General features: G+C 47.7%; 4 protein-coding genes across 4 annotated transcripts; 2 read left to right on the top strand and 2 right to left on the bottom strand.

Annotated features, from left to right (window-relative positions):
- Positions 1 to 595: 595 nt before the first annotated feature.
- FSUBG_7391 (uncharacterized protein) lies at positions 596 to 2,311 on the top strand (the record flags this gene model as incomplete). Its single annotated transcript, XM_036685691.1, has 3 exons — positions 596 to 721; positions 806 to 2,159; positions 2,214 to 2,311. 3 exons carry the CDS (start codon positions 596 to 598, stop codon positions 2,309 to 2,311), a joined length of 1,578 nt encoding a protein of 525 aa, XP_036537120.1.
- A 193-nt stretch (positions 2,312 to 2,504) lies between these two features.
- On the bottom strand, positions 2,505 to 3,468 carry FSUBG_7390 (nadph2 dehydrogenase; the record flags this gene model as incomplete). Its single annotated transcript, XM_036685690.1, has 2 exons — positions 2,505 to 2,657; positions 2,716 to 3,468. The coding sequence occupies 2 exons, from the start codon at positions 3,466 to 3,468 to the stop codon at positions 2,505 to 2,507; spliced, it is 906 nt and encodes a 301-aa protein (XP_036537119.1).
- A 736-nt stretch (positions 3,469 to 4,204) lies between these two features.
- FSUBG_7389 (uncharacterized protein) lies at positions 4,205 to 5,054 on the top strand (the record flags this gene model as incomplete). Its single annotated transcript, XM_036685688.1, has 3 exons — positions 4,205 to 4,438; positions 4,500 to 4,672; positions 4,733 to 5,054. 3 exons carry the CDS (start codon positions 4,205 to 4,207, stop codon positions 5,052 to 5,054), a joined length of 729 nt encoding a protein of 242 aa, XP_036537118.1.
- Positions 5,055 to 5,553: 499 nt separating this feature from the next.
- On the bottom strand, positions 5,554 to 6,999 carry FSUBG_7388 (NADPH2 dehydrogenase; the record flags this gene model as incomplete). Its single annotated transcript, XM_036685687.1, has 7 exons — positions 5,554 to 5,590; positions 5,648 to 5,744; positions 5,800 to 6,235; positions 6,287 to 6,301; positions 6,354 to 6,567; positions 6,619 to 6,784; positions 6,843 to 6,999. The coding sequence occupies 7 exons, from the start codon at positions 6,997 to 6,999 to the stop codon at positions 5,554 to 5,556; spliced, it is 1,122 nt and encodes a 373-aa protein (XP_036537117.1).
- Positions 7,000 to 13,943: the final 6,944 nt, after the last annotated feature.

The following is a 13,943-nucleotide window of genomic DNA, read 5'->3' as shown; positions in this document are numbered from 1 at the left end:
GCCCGCAGTGCTATCGTAGACCGAACCGAAAGCGAGACGCCGGCGTCTTGAACACGAAAAGCCACATTTGACCGGTATGTCGCCATACCATACCTTATCCCAAAATCTGACGTGAGACTGTTGGGCCGATCTAAGTTTTCTGCACTAGGAAATAGCATCGTGCATGGGATTCCGAGTGTATATTAGTTCACGATGTTGGCAAGATAGGCTCAGAAGATGAGAAAAATATCCATCAGTGTTGTAACAAGAGGGTCTAGCAGATAAGAAAACAGCTAATTATAGTTATCAAATCGTACAGTATCCTCAACTGTAAGGCAATGCCGGTGTCTGTGCTGCACGCCGGCGTCTTGGTGGAGATGCGGAGCAATCAATCCGATCTGTCATCACTTAGTCAGTGCCACTTGAGCAAATGATTGGTCTAACATTTCAGCTGAAAGCAGCGTTTGGTACTTTGAACCCTCGACGGGCCGTAACGCCGCAGAGACGAGTTCCCCAACTCGATCTCTGGGCGAAATATATCTCCCGCCGATCAGCTTCTCCCATGTGCCATAGAACCTTGCGTCATACCATCTTGTCAGAGTATTCTTATTAAGTCATGAGTTCTTCTACCTCGGAAATGGATAGTATCTCTGTACTGCCACTTGATGCGGGAGACACGGGGTCGGGGCCTAAACGGGGAAGAAGACCACTTGAAGTGCCGGAGGGTGGATCTGTGACAAACGTGAGTACGCCGTGACTTGACGTCTCGGGATGATTAGTGATACAACTTTCGAGCATTGAGTTGTCTTCTAACTGGTCGTGTTAGCGCCGAAGGATACAGAATCGCATGGCTCAGCGCGCATATCGCCAGCGTAAGGAGTCTGCCATTGATGTCCTGAAGCAGAAGGTTGAAGAACTAGAGCGGTCCAAGGAGGATATGGGCAGGGAGTTTATTAACTTCACTTCTGTCATTCTTGAGCAAGATACCGTCAAGAATAATCCGCAGATCATCGAGCATATTAAGCAGACCACCATAAGCTTGTTGTCCAGCGCTCGAGAGGTAGATGAGCATGAGAGGCCTGACGTCCAAGATGGAGAGCAGAATGATCTTCTCAGCGATCTTCCTGTTGATGTCGTCTCACCTGATCTCACGCCACCAATCCCGCAAGCCCAGGATTTCGACTTTCCTATGATGGATGGTACCGGACAGATAGACTACACCACCAACCCAATCGATCCCATGCTCTCCCAGCAAAGGTCCAATTCCGATTCGACACCACACTCCTTCGATACAACCTCCTACTTCCAGCTTCCCACCGCCCAAACGCCCTTCTACGACATGACCTACCAACTTCCCGGATCAACATGGGACTCTACCCTCCCCAACCCCCGGTCATACGCAAGCCAAGAGCTAAACTTTGGTCGCCGGTACCACAGAGCCTCTCAGGAAGCAGCATTTCTCCTAGCGTCTATGAGACATGCGCCTCCTGCGTGGTATCGTAAGGTATTTGGCTTCTGTATGCATTTTGAGACGAGGGAAGAGATATGTAGTCGTATTGGCGAGACGCTACGCAAGTCGAAGGAGGCTACGCTTAATAATTGGAAGTTTCCGTTTACTAATATTGGTGGTGCTGGGACTTTCTTTCCTGAGCAGGGGTATGGTGCTGGTGATCTGCCGATTGGCAATAGGTCACTGGAGCATGAGGCGTACAGACCATCCGAAATGTCTGGCTTCTCCATGGGGCCTTTTGGTCCGTCGGTCGAACAGATTCGAGATCTACGCTTGAACCCACAATTACGCATCATTGATCCGGAGTATGACGGAGACTTCTTCGATTCAGACGAAATAGAAATTTGTCTTCGCGGCTACGGCGTGACAATCCCATCAGGCAAAGACTTCGTCACAGCTTACATCGACATGAGCATGTTTGAGCGAACATCAGATTCAGAGACGAGCTCTGGGCCTACCACACCTCCTGACATGCCAGGTAACGGAAATTTCGTGGAGGAAGATCTGGAAAGTGACGAGCCTCCCTCGTTCTCATGTCCCGCTGGTTTAATGGGTATGGCGATGGGAGCCATGCCGCCGCCACCTAAGGAAAAAGGGCCCGGGGAGCAGTGGAAGACGCCTAGTAAACGGGAGACAAAGGTCAAGATTGATGTTGAGAGACTTATCATGTGTAAGAGAAAGGGTGCACATTGCGTCGTATCTCAAAGCTAATTGGTTCTGATAGGTCTCGTTAACTCAACTGTGTGTCTTGGAAGAACACCCGCCGTTCGTCCAATCGATATCCGCAAGTCGTTGAAGATGTCCATCATACAGGAAGAATAGCATTGGGGCACCTCAGCTGGATAGTGACACGATGGCGTATTGATCGTTGGATAAAATGAGATAAGCAATACAAGAATGAGATCTGAAAGGTGAAGGGAGAATGGCGATGGTAGCTCAATAAATATCTATATATCCAAGCGGTGTCCTTTTCATCCTAAGCAACCTCGAAGAGTAGAGTCATACCGTCTTTGTATTAACCCTCGAGGAATGTCTCTACATGTTTGACAAAGCTCGGAGCGTACTGAAAGAGGAAGCCATGGCCGCTGTTGGGATAAAGAATGAGCTGACCATTCGGAACCTTCTGGTAGATGAGATAGCTGTTTGGTGTGGGGATCATGTAATCGTTCTATTGAGACCAAACCATCAGTATAGCTCAGGATTGAAGTGATAGGGGATTTACTCACGCTTCCGTTCGCAACCAAAACCGGGATCTTGAGATCGGCCAACCGCTCGTAAGCGCCGTCTTCTCCCTTGCTTTTCTCCGGACTCTCTGTAAAGTCATGTCCCTGTGTAACCTGCCCCATAAGTCCTTTACCACCATCTTTATACCCACTGCTCAGCCAGAGAGAAGCCTCTTCACCACTCGACGCTGCACTCCGCTCGTGAATCCTCGACCACCAGGCCTCAGCAGCAGCATCTCCCTCGGTATTCTTGGGGAAGAAGAGTGTCTTGAACACATTGATGTCTACATCTTTGACGCCTGCAACAGAGCCAACATCTTTATTCTGGGAGTACACAAGATCAGGTCCGTAGCTAGTACCTGTTCCTGCAAGGATCAATTTGCGGACTTTGACCTTACTAGGATCCGCGTTGAGGGCTACCATCTGAGCGACGTAGCCTCCAATGCTGAAACCGAGAAGATCAATCTCTTTTTCGCCGATCAGTTCGATGAACTGTGTTATATCGGCGGCGGATTGACGGATTGAAGTGGCTACTTCGCCGCTGCTGAGACCAACACCAGCATAATCGACCGTGATGATGCGGCGGCTCTTTACGAGGGTGTTGACAATGAGAGGATCCCATTTGTCCATTGTGCCTCGGAAATGGGTCAAAAGTACAAGGGGGATGCCAGACTCATTGCCTATTTGGCGGTATGCAAACGTGACACCTTTGGGTGACTTGGCATATTGTGTCTTAGCGGTTTGCTGAGTTGCCATTTTGATGGATCTTGATAAGGTTGGAGATTAGGTTTATGGGGAAATGGCACTTGATCAATTTTTACAGCTGACGTTTAATGGGTTTATGTACTCGTTTGCCAAGTGTTGCTTGTGATGTCACCAAGAATCGGGGTGCTTACTCACAGGAGGGACGAGTAATCAAGCCACCTTGGGTTTACGCCAGTGGATTAGTGATATGACACGAGATGCACCCCTCTATTGATGGACTGAATAGAGAAGCTAGAACAACCCACAGTTTTGGCCACCACATAGTGTATTTTGGCTGTAGCCTGACTTTTGAGGTCTACCCAGTTAGTGCAGTGCCTGAGGAGTATGTCGAAGAGGAGACAACAGAGTGTCTAGGAGGCCCACCAGCTCGTTCTGCCGCTTGTCGAAAAACAGAAGATTCATCTAATATAGAGTAAACCGTATCGAGATGCGTCTTGATAGCTGTTGTAATAGTGTCATGTAGCTCACTCATGTAATTAATGATATAGACGGGTATGGCACCAAATCTGAATACGCGGTCTCGAATAGTCACTTTAGTTAGATCGGAACTAATTCATAGGTAGTCTAGGACACCCGAATGCATCTTCTGGTTGGCTGAACGTCGCATCGAGCAACTTTAGCGTCTTAGTGGCGTATTTCCCCTCCTCATCTGGAGACACGATTTCAATCATCTAATTCTCTCACCATTCTGCAAACTTAGCATCTAGTTTTACCATACGTTGCTAAAATGGGCAATTCTATCAGCGCTTTGATTGAGCCAAATGCGGTAGACGATGAGAACGAGAGGAAGAAAAAGGAACAGCTAGAGCTCATGATGAAGCTCGCAGATGCGCGTCTAGACACCTTCCAACGCGAGCTGGAGCAGATGTTCTTGAACCGTGAGTCGGCAACGCGTACCAGTGTTCCCGGAAAGAGAGCACTGAGATTCGAGCGTCATGTCACTGTTGATGCTGGAAGTACTGTGAGTCTACTACTCAATACCCCTCTTTACGTGGGCATAATTGCTAATCTTGTGATTGCAGCCCGGTAAAGGCGTTGAGGATACTGTGGACGCCTTCTTTGGCGCGTCGGATACTGGAACCAAACGTGCCCTTGATGGTTTCAAATCCGTGGTAAAGACCGGCCTCTCGGCAATTCTCGGTGACTCTTCCGCCGGAGAAAGCTATGACAAGAAGTTTTTCATTTACATAAAGCAGTATGGTAGCTCTGTTCAGCTTTCACAAATGCCCTGGGAATGCTAACATGGATAATCTAGCAATGCGATCATCCGCGTCGACATTTATACATACAAGTATACCTTTGCTAACAAGGGAGTGGTTGACATGCACAAGAACATCCTGGCTTACATCCTGTGCATCTCCGTCGTGGATCATAGAGATGTGACCCTTGATGAACTGGTCTATCTGGCTTCAGAGTTTGCTGGCGATGACAATAGCGGTCCGGGTACTGAATTTGCGGAGTACCTAGACATGATCACGAAGACTTGGAACAAACTTAGAGCTACGGACCCTTTGCCTGTTCGTGGAAGGCCAGCTCTGGACTACCCCGTAATGCCTGCCGCTCCACCTTGGTCATGATACTTCTACTCCACGTCTGTATACAGCTGGGGTTCATCGAATTAATTAAGTTTACTATATGCAGTAGTTATAAGATATGCTTTTAGGAGGAGTAAATTCCTGGTTGTATGAAACTATAAGGAAGGGCGATACTAGAAACCTGAACAACAAGGTTATGTCAATATGTAGTCACGCTACTGACAAAGCCCGTGGATCTCTATGCCATCAAGCCCCATGGCCCTTTTAAGTTTTGTTAGGATAGCGAAGTTCAAAATGGTATAAGTTCTCAGTTTGCGATTACTATTCGAGGACAAGCTGTGCTTTAAGATATATATTAAACGCTTCGAAGGTAATCTTGAGGCTATATAGGAGTGCTCAGACTCTAATTAAGTAAATAAAACAGTAATACGCCGTATTTCTTCCGCAAAGGCCCATGGTAACTTGACTTCTCTGTCTTTTTACTAATTTAAACAAACATAAAATAATCTATTGTCTACTCTAAATATACTCTTTACTACTCTCAAACAGTGGCTGTCTCTGTATTGTATACCGTATAGCTACACGGAATCGATTAGTTATGGGTCTTAAGGTATGTAGATGATGTACTAGCTTACTCGCTATATCCAACCTCGTTCACCTCATAAAAGACGGAACGATCGTACTTGGTCAAAGACCAGCCATTTTTTATTCTCGCAGGGAGATCAGGGTTAGCTACACAAGAAATGTTAGCAAACAGGGAAGAAGCGTAGATGAACCGGAAGCTTACGGATAAAGTGACGCCCAAATGCCACCAAATCATCTGTCTCGCTAGTATGATGCAATGCCTTCTCAGGCGTATATCCCCCGGCCACAATAAACTGCACACCAGCACGAGAAGCTACCTCCCTTATGGGCGCTAAAGTATCCTCAGCCTTGCGTAGATGCTCAGGCGTGTCCACTGAACCATCAGCTCGAGGCTCGATGGCATGGATGTACGCAATGCGGGGTTGCGTATCTACAATAGCTTGTGCCCAAGGAACAAAGAGTGATAGTGGCTCAGCTTCGCGCATTCCTTGGAAGCGCGTGAATGGCGACATGCGGACGCCAACGCGCTCGGGTCCAATGGCGTCGCTTACTGCGTTGACGACACGGAGAGGGAAGCGGATGCGGTTTTCGACGCTGCCGCCGTATTGGTCTGTTCTGTCGTTGCTAGTTGATTGGAGCTACGGTACTGTTAGGCACATTGTACCTCCTCAGCGACAGCAAATACTCACAAATTGATCAATGAGCTATAGGTTATCTGTCAGCCATGGGCTTTCCTCACCGGATATGAATGCTTACATATCCATTGGCGCCATGAATCTCTATGCCATCGAAACCAGCCTCGATGGCGTTCAAAGCTGCTTGTCGATAGTATCCCACAAAATTATCAATATCAGCTTCACTCATGACAGTAAAGTTATCGGGGATCTTTCGTGTGACATCATCATCTTCGAAAAATGGTTGTGAGCCGGGGCTGAGAACGGCAGGGACTAGATCAGGTTCGGCAATACGTCTAAGGTATTGTCAGCGGGAAAAGGCCAGTAGAAAATGGGGACTATCCTACCCAAGAGCCCAGAGCTGACAAAGGATAAAAGCTCCTTTGGCATGAACTGCATCGGTGACGTGCTTCCAAGCCTCAATCTGCTCTTTGGAATAAATCCCGGGAGAGAAAGGACGCCCAGATGCCTCAAAGGAGATGAAGGTTCCCTCTGTGATCAATAGACCGCCAGCTAGTCATCATAGTTAGTGATAGGTCTCTCCATTGGTGAAGTCACGGTGTGAACGTACGTGTAGCGCGCTGGGAATAGTAATCTGCGGCGTAAGGGGCGGGAACACCAGCTGAATCAGCACGGCCACGGGTCAAGGGCGCTAAGACAATGCGATGCTGTAGATCAAGAGCGCCAACCTGAATTGGCTTGAAAAGCTTAGAGGTCTGTGCGCTCATTCTGTTTTAGCGTAGACGTCTCAGTAGTGGAAGTGAACAATCGTTGCGAAGTCGAAGTGTAACTGCGATTTGCAATGCATGGTAATGATGGTTTAACAGTTAGTGTATGTATTTATATGCCGTGACTGTCTTCGTTCCTTGATTGACAATCGATTAATTACTAACATGCATTATCCTGAACAGATCATATTTGCTTTCAAATCATGCGAAGGCCGAGAAAACTCCAATCACACCTTGGTTGCGCCTTTGTTGGTTACGGGAATAGTGGGTGCTCGCATTATGTGTAAAGCCGACAAGGCGAGCTGATTCCACTTTGTTGCTCGGAGCTGATTACTGATACACATGCATGCATGGGTACAACATCAATGGCGGCCCTGTTTACTAAGCTTACATGACCAACATGAAACTATGCCTCGGCAATGATTTCCAAAGTTTTGTTTTGTAAGTTCCCGGTGTGAACCATGAGGTCTAATGAAATGATCGACTCAGCTGCCTTCTTTACGTCTAATCGCAGATCGATAAGATAAGTGTTATCTTATCTCATCTTATCAGTTCCGTTTATTCCAGCGCCACGGATTGAGATAAAGGTCAATCGGGCGAGCAAGAGAATAATGATGCAATAATCTACAGATAATCTAAGAAATACTTCTATGCTGTTTCCTGATTACGTGCAGGTGCTTAGCGACCAAGCCGCGTCTTACTTGCATGGCAAACCACGGCTTATTACTCGTTACATGCAACGAAGTGGGGATCACCAAGCTTTCATTCTCCCCCATTGTACACGACGAGACGGGCAGATGATCATTACTCAGATACCAGCTTAACAAAGTTGGGCTCAATAAATGTGTGTGATGAAGTAAATACACTAATCAGTAATAAGCTCGATATATTGTCAGTACTGCCGCGTTGATAACTAGTATAAAAGAGCAACTTACAGCTCAACTACAGCTCACCTGCATACATTGCGCATCAAACATCAAATAGGAATCCTAATCTCCGAAATCACAAGTCGTAACAATGACTCCTTCACTCGAACACGTTTTTACAATGAGGATGTATACATCCCCGGATAAAGCCCTCGTCATCCCCGAAGCCAAGGGCAACAATCACCGCATTGTTGCTTTCTTGACGCACGGTCACATCAAAGGCAGTGGTCTTGAGGCAGAGCTCCTCCCCGGCGGCGCTGATTGGATTCTGGTAAGCCCCTAAGCAGTTTGGCAAGACAGACGCTAACTACTTATCAGCGTGACCCTGACACAAACACCGGCCATCTGGACGTCCGGGTTCAATTTCGATCAAAAGAAGGCCACGGGATTTATATCCACTTCAAGGGTGTTCTGCAGATTGATGAAAAATGGATGGAGGTTTTTACTGGGGGACCAAAGGCCCGAACTCTTGAATTTGGAGAGAACGAATGGCTAGGATCTCCCATTATTGAGACCAGCCATCCTGATTTGAAGTGGGTAGAGCGCTCCGCTTTTGTCAGTGAGCTGCGTTGGTTTATTGATGATGATGGGTCTGTTGCTGTCGAGAATGCTGTTTACAAAGTCAAGCCGAGCGGAGCGTAGTTCCTTAGCAAAATGGATAATTAACCTACTGCTTGCTACGCAGTTGCAGATAGATCTGGACAATGAGAAGTAAGCAAATGGCATGTTTGAAACAAGACAAGCAAAAAATAGAAGATATGGCACCCTGGGTATCGCCGCGACTAGAATAGAAATTTTCTGTTCCAACCAATGATTCAAGAAGTGAACAGTCGCATTGGATGACAAGAAAGACACAATTTCATGGTCCAGGTTAGCTTTCCCGCGGGAGTCAGCGTGAACGTGACCAAAACTCCAATTACCTCCGTAAATATTCTAATTGGCTCAACTAGGCAGCTGAGTAATCCCCTCAAAGACCTGGTTAGTCTAGTGCTCACGCGTCTCCATCACCGACGCCCTGTCAGGCTGACTCAATTATCATCCTCATCTCTTCAATAACCAAGAAAATGTCAACAAGCTCAGAGAAAGAAAAATCAACGACGCCAGAGTCGGACTCTAGAGTACGACAGTTTCACACGCGCAGTCGGACAGGCTGCTCCAACTGCCGGACCCGCCGGAAACGATGTGACGAGCAGCGACCGCAATGGTATGGCCGATCCTGAATCCTTGGCCCGCACTGTAAGCTGGGATCCGTTCACTAATGGGGAAAACGTAGTCACAACTGCGTCAAGGGTCGGAGGGCCTGCGTATATGCGCCTCCTAAAATCCCATTGAGGGAACGGAGGGCACAGCAGAAGGAGGCTCGTCCGTGGGATCAAACGCCTTGGGAGCTCGAGCAGACTCCAAAGGAGATGGTATATCTAAAAAAGACTAGTGTTCCTCCTCGACTAAGCTATTTGAGTCATGATACGGGATTTAACAAGTTGGCTGTTGCCATGCCGCTTAAATCTCATGAGTTGTTTCAATACCGTCAGTTGCCATGAACAGCTGTATTCTCATGGACGTGCTGACTCATTTAGTGTTTGAATCGAGCCGGACACCAAAGACGACATCAAAAATACCTGGTACAGAATAGTTAGTATACCTGTCGATATCGACATCTGTCGCTCACCAAAGTAGTCTCGCGCGTACGATAGATAACCCATGCGCACTCCGAAGCGCCATTCTCATGGCCGGAATGCATTTCTCCTTCCAATTCGGGGACCTCGCTACATTCGAGTCCACATTCTTATATCACAAAATCGAAGTGATGCGTATTATCAATCGTTGGATCGCGTCGGGGGACTATAAACTTGAAGCTGCGATTATTAGAGAAATGGCCACCTTGGCTTTCACAGAGGTGAGATACCCTACTCTACGCTCTTCTTGAGAATGATTTTATTAATAGAGACTATAAGGCATGTCATGGAGAGCTCGTTGCTGCTGAGACTCATATCAGTGGCATTCTGGCGCTGATTGAAACTGCCCGACCTGGTAAAAGTGATCCGACACGTTCTGATTGCTGTTCCACCGATCGAGAACTAGCTAACCGTTATTTCGTCATGTGAGGCTCTATGAAAACATCCATTTCATCCCCCCGTACCTCTTTCTAACATCTTACCATAGGTCGTATGTCTACATTACGGGCCTCAAGAGTCTACTCAGCGGCATTTGTCGAACTGGCGGCCATGGCAGCAGCCTCGGTGCTGTACCTAGTCGGAATCTTCTCAAGCTATCACATACATGGCACATGAGCGAAGCCATGGAGAATCTCGGCTTCAAACTCCAAGCAATCCGTCTATTTCCATTCTTTTTCAGCCCGCTGCCGCAGGGAGCACGGCTTAGCAACGCAGACGGACAAGTAATTATCAACTCTCTACGGGACTTTACGGCTGCGCAGGACCGTATGTTTAAAAACACAGGGATAGAAACGGCGGACGCAAAGTTTGAAGGTTTCTGGCGCAGAGGCCCTGCGTCAAGGGTACTGGGCGAATTTGTCACAGTACATATCGAATCTATTTCCGTGCCCGGAAAGAAAGAGGAGAATCCTGATACGAATCTATCATCATTCGTCGGACCGTGGTGCGGATTGACTGTCGCCTCTATCTTCTATATGCAGGATGTTCTCGGGGCGCTGGAGTATGTCGACAAACGCATCCACAAATACGCCGTTACATTGCTCCAACACGATGTCGCCAAGGTACTTTCCTCAAAGGATACACCAAGGAACGAGGCGTTTATGTTCTGGCAGACGTTGGTAGGGCTTATAGCTTGCCTGCGCGCTCTCAAGGAAAATGAGCAAGACAGAGGATTGTTGTCGGACAGGCAGTTCTTCGAGGAGGCTTTGAAACGGGAAGCAACGAGTTTAGGAATCGCGACATGGTCACAAGCAAAGGGGACGCTACGAAGAGTAGCATGGCCAATGGGGACTGCTGGTCGAGAGTTTATAGAGGAGCTATGGGAAAAGACTGTTACTGGTGGAGTGTAACTATAGATGTTTGAAGATATACGAAATAATCTTATATAGCTACAGAGGTATAATTATGAACTATAAATGAAGGTTATGACTACAGTTTTATATAGTACTGTCCAGATTCTGATAGCTATCTATATCGAATTTAGTATCTAATCTGATAGGTCAAGCCTTGCTCGAAGTCTCCCACTGCTCTTGCTCCTCTCGAGTTGCTTGATGTTGCTTGATGAAGCTCCTTGAATCTGATAACAGCTATCTTTTATGCCTCTAGCCCCGGCTCACTGTTGCTTGTTGCGCTTTCCTTTCCTCGTCTCTTCCTTGCGGCGTTTAATCCCTCGTCGAGACAGGGACTGCGGCCGGGGCATAATTAGCCTATTGTCGTTGACTTGCAACAGCGGTGTACCAGGGGTCCCACGGGGTCTAACCGATTGCTTACAATTACAATGTGATTCGCTTGGATTAAAGAAACCTAATTTTCACTGCTCGATTAGGTTGTTTAAACGGTGGTGGTGTAAGGGGGTAACAAGGAATATTAACTCTATTTGCGATATACTTTAGGACTTACTATTACCCTTGGTCTTAACAGAGGATGAAATCTATAAACCTCGCGTTGTTTGCCTGCGTTTTGGGACGAATAAGGCGGAACAGACAGACGTTTCTGGATTTTGACCGACCGTTTAAATTGCCGCGAATAACAGTCGTAAGGTCAGACTTTAGCACGCATAAGCTACGAATAGCACTATCTACGAAACAAAAGTTTATGCCTATTATATGTCTTTGAAGATGTATTATTGTTACTGGAAGTCTCACCGGGCTTTACTAGATCTGGGCATAAGTTCTGTATATTCGGTCCAGAAGGGGTCCTAGGGTATGATTGTGATGGTAAATTAGGCAGCTCAGATATCCGGCGGGGTTAAGCAACATGGGGTAATTTAGGGACTCTGGCAATGCAGCAAGGGTCTATAGGTACAAAATGGCTGAGGAGAGTCAAGATGTCGCGGCAGCGAGTCTGAGTCTCTTTACTTCTCAAGCTCAATTGTACTGTTGAGACTAAAGATGCAGCTCTGCACCTGGATTATACCAGGCCTTGTGACAACCGTCGCTGCTACCGAGACTTATGACTATGTAATCTCTTCCTCATTAGGAAATTTACCCAAGCATCGCTAATATCATCGCTGCCCAGATCATTGTAGGAGGCGGCACCGCTGGAGGAGCCCTCGCCACCCGCCTGAGCCTAGGCCTTCCTAAGTCTAAGATCCTTCTTCTAGAAGCAGGCCCAAAAGCTCTGGACGATGTACGCATCAACGTACCGGGGATGCGCGGTTCAATCTTGGGATCGTCGCTCGATTGGAACTTTAGTTCTATCGCCCAGCCTGGCCTCAACGGACGGTCGTGTGAGGCGCGTGCTGTAAGCATCAGTGGCGGTTTCTATCAACTCAAAATAACACTCTTATCAAATCAGTTCAGGCAGTATACCGGCTACCTAACACAATTGCCTAAGATAAGCTTTTCAGCCTATCTGATGATCACGTCTGACGCATAAAGAGAACTCAAATGCATTTCAACGGACGGTCAATTAGCGTCAACCGCGACAAGGTTCTCGGCGGTTCATCCGCTATGAACTTCCTATGCTATGACCGAGCTGCGTCCGCTGAATATGACGCGTGGAGTGAGCTCAGAAGTCCAGGCTGGAACTGGGATACCATGATTGATGGTATGAAGAAGTCGGAGAACTTCACAGGCAACGATGGCGACGTCCATGGTCGCTCTGGCCCCATCAGCTCTACCTACAATCGCATCGTCCCGGATGTTTTGAAGTCATGGCAGTCTACGGTCAATAAGCTGGGCGTCCCAATTAATGACGGAGGATCTCTCGGTGGAAACCCTGTCGGAGTCATGTTCCAACCCACCAACATTGACGTGACCAACTACACCCGGTCATACAGTGCCAACAGCTACCTGCCAAAGGCCGGGCCTAACCTGGAAGTCAAGACGAATTCCCACGTCGCCAAAGTTATCTTTTCCCCCAACAAGAGTAAGGATTTGGTTGCTACTGGTGTCGCTCTCCAAGATGGCTCTACGATCAATGCCCGCAGGGAGGTTATCCTTTCGGCAGGTTCTATTCAGAGTCCGGGACTGCTCGAGATGTCTGGAATTGGACAAGCCGAGGTTCTTGCTAAAGCGGGAATAAAACAATTGCTCGACCTTCGAGGCGTCGGCGAGAACTACCAAGACCACCTTCGAACCTCCAATACATACATCCTGAAGGAAGGTTACGAGTCCTTCGACCCGATGATCTTCAACCCCGAGGGCGCGTTGGCGAAGGAACAGTTCAACTTATGGCTTGAGAATAAGGTATCATGGTATGATTATACTAGCAGCGCCTATGCGTTTCTCAACTGGGCCCAAGTCAGCGATGACGTACAAAAAAAGATGAATCAACTTGCAAAGGACGGCTTTGCTATCAATGGCACTGCCGTGGACAAAAAGAAGCTTGAATATCTAAGCGACCCTTCTATTCCGCAGCTGGAGCTCCTCCTAGAAGCCAACTATATAGGTACCCAGGGATATCCTGGTACTTCCCCTAACTTCATTACTATCTTCTCCTCCATCATGCATCCCATGAGTCGCGGTAGTGTTCATATCAACGGGAAGGATGTAAAGGGCAAGCCGATCATCGACCTGAACTATCTCAACAACGAGTACGATATACAAGCACTCATCGAGGGTGCTAGATTTGCTCGCAAAGTCGCCGAGACCGAACCTTTGCGATCCGTATGGGCTGCAGAGTTTGAACCGGGCTTGGGGAAGAGGACAGATGCGCAATTGCGTGATTGGGTCGTCAAGACAGTCAACAGTTTCTATCACCCTGTCGGTACCTGTGCGATACTTCCTAAGAAGGATGGCGGTGTTGTCGACGCGAACTTGAAGGTGTACGGCACGAAGAACCTTCGTGTGGTCGATGCCAGTATTATTCCTGTCCAGTTGTCGGGCCATATTCAGACGGC

This window comes from Fusarium subglutinans (genome assembly GCF_013396075.1).
Source record: "Fusarium subglutinans strain NRRL 66333 chromosome Unknown NRRL66333_c0000093, whole genome shotgun sequence".
Lineage (NCBI taxonomy): Eukaryota > Fungi > Ascomycota > Sordariomycetes > Hypocreales > Nectriaceae > Fusarium > Fusarium subglutinans.
Note: the sequence above shows the minus strand (reverse complement) of the source record. Positions and strands in the feature narration are given on the sequence as shown.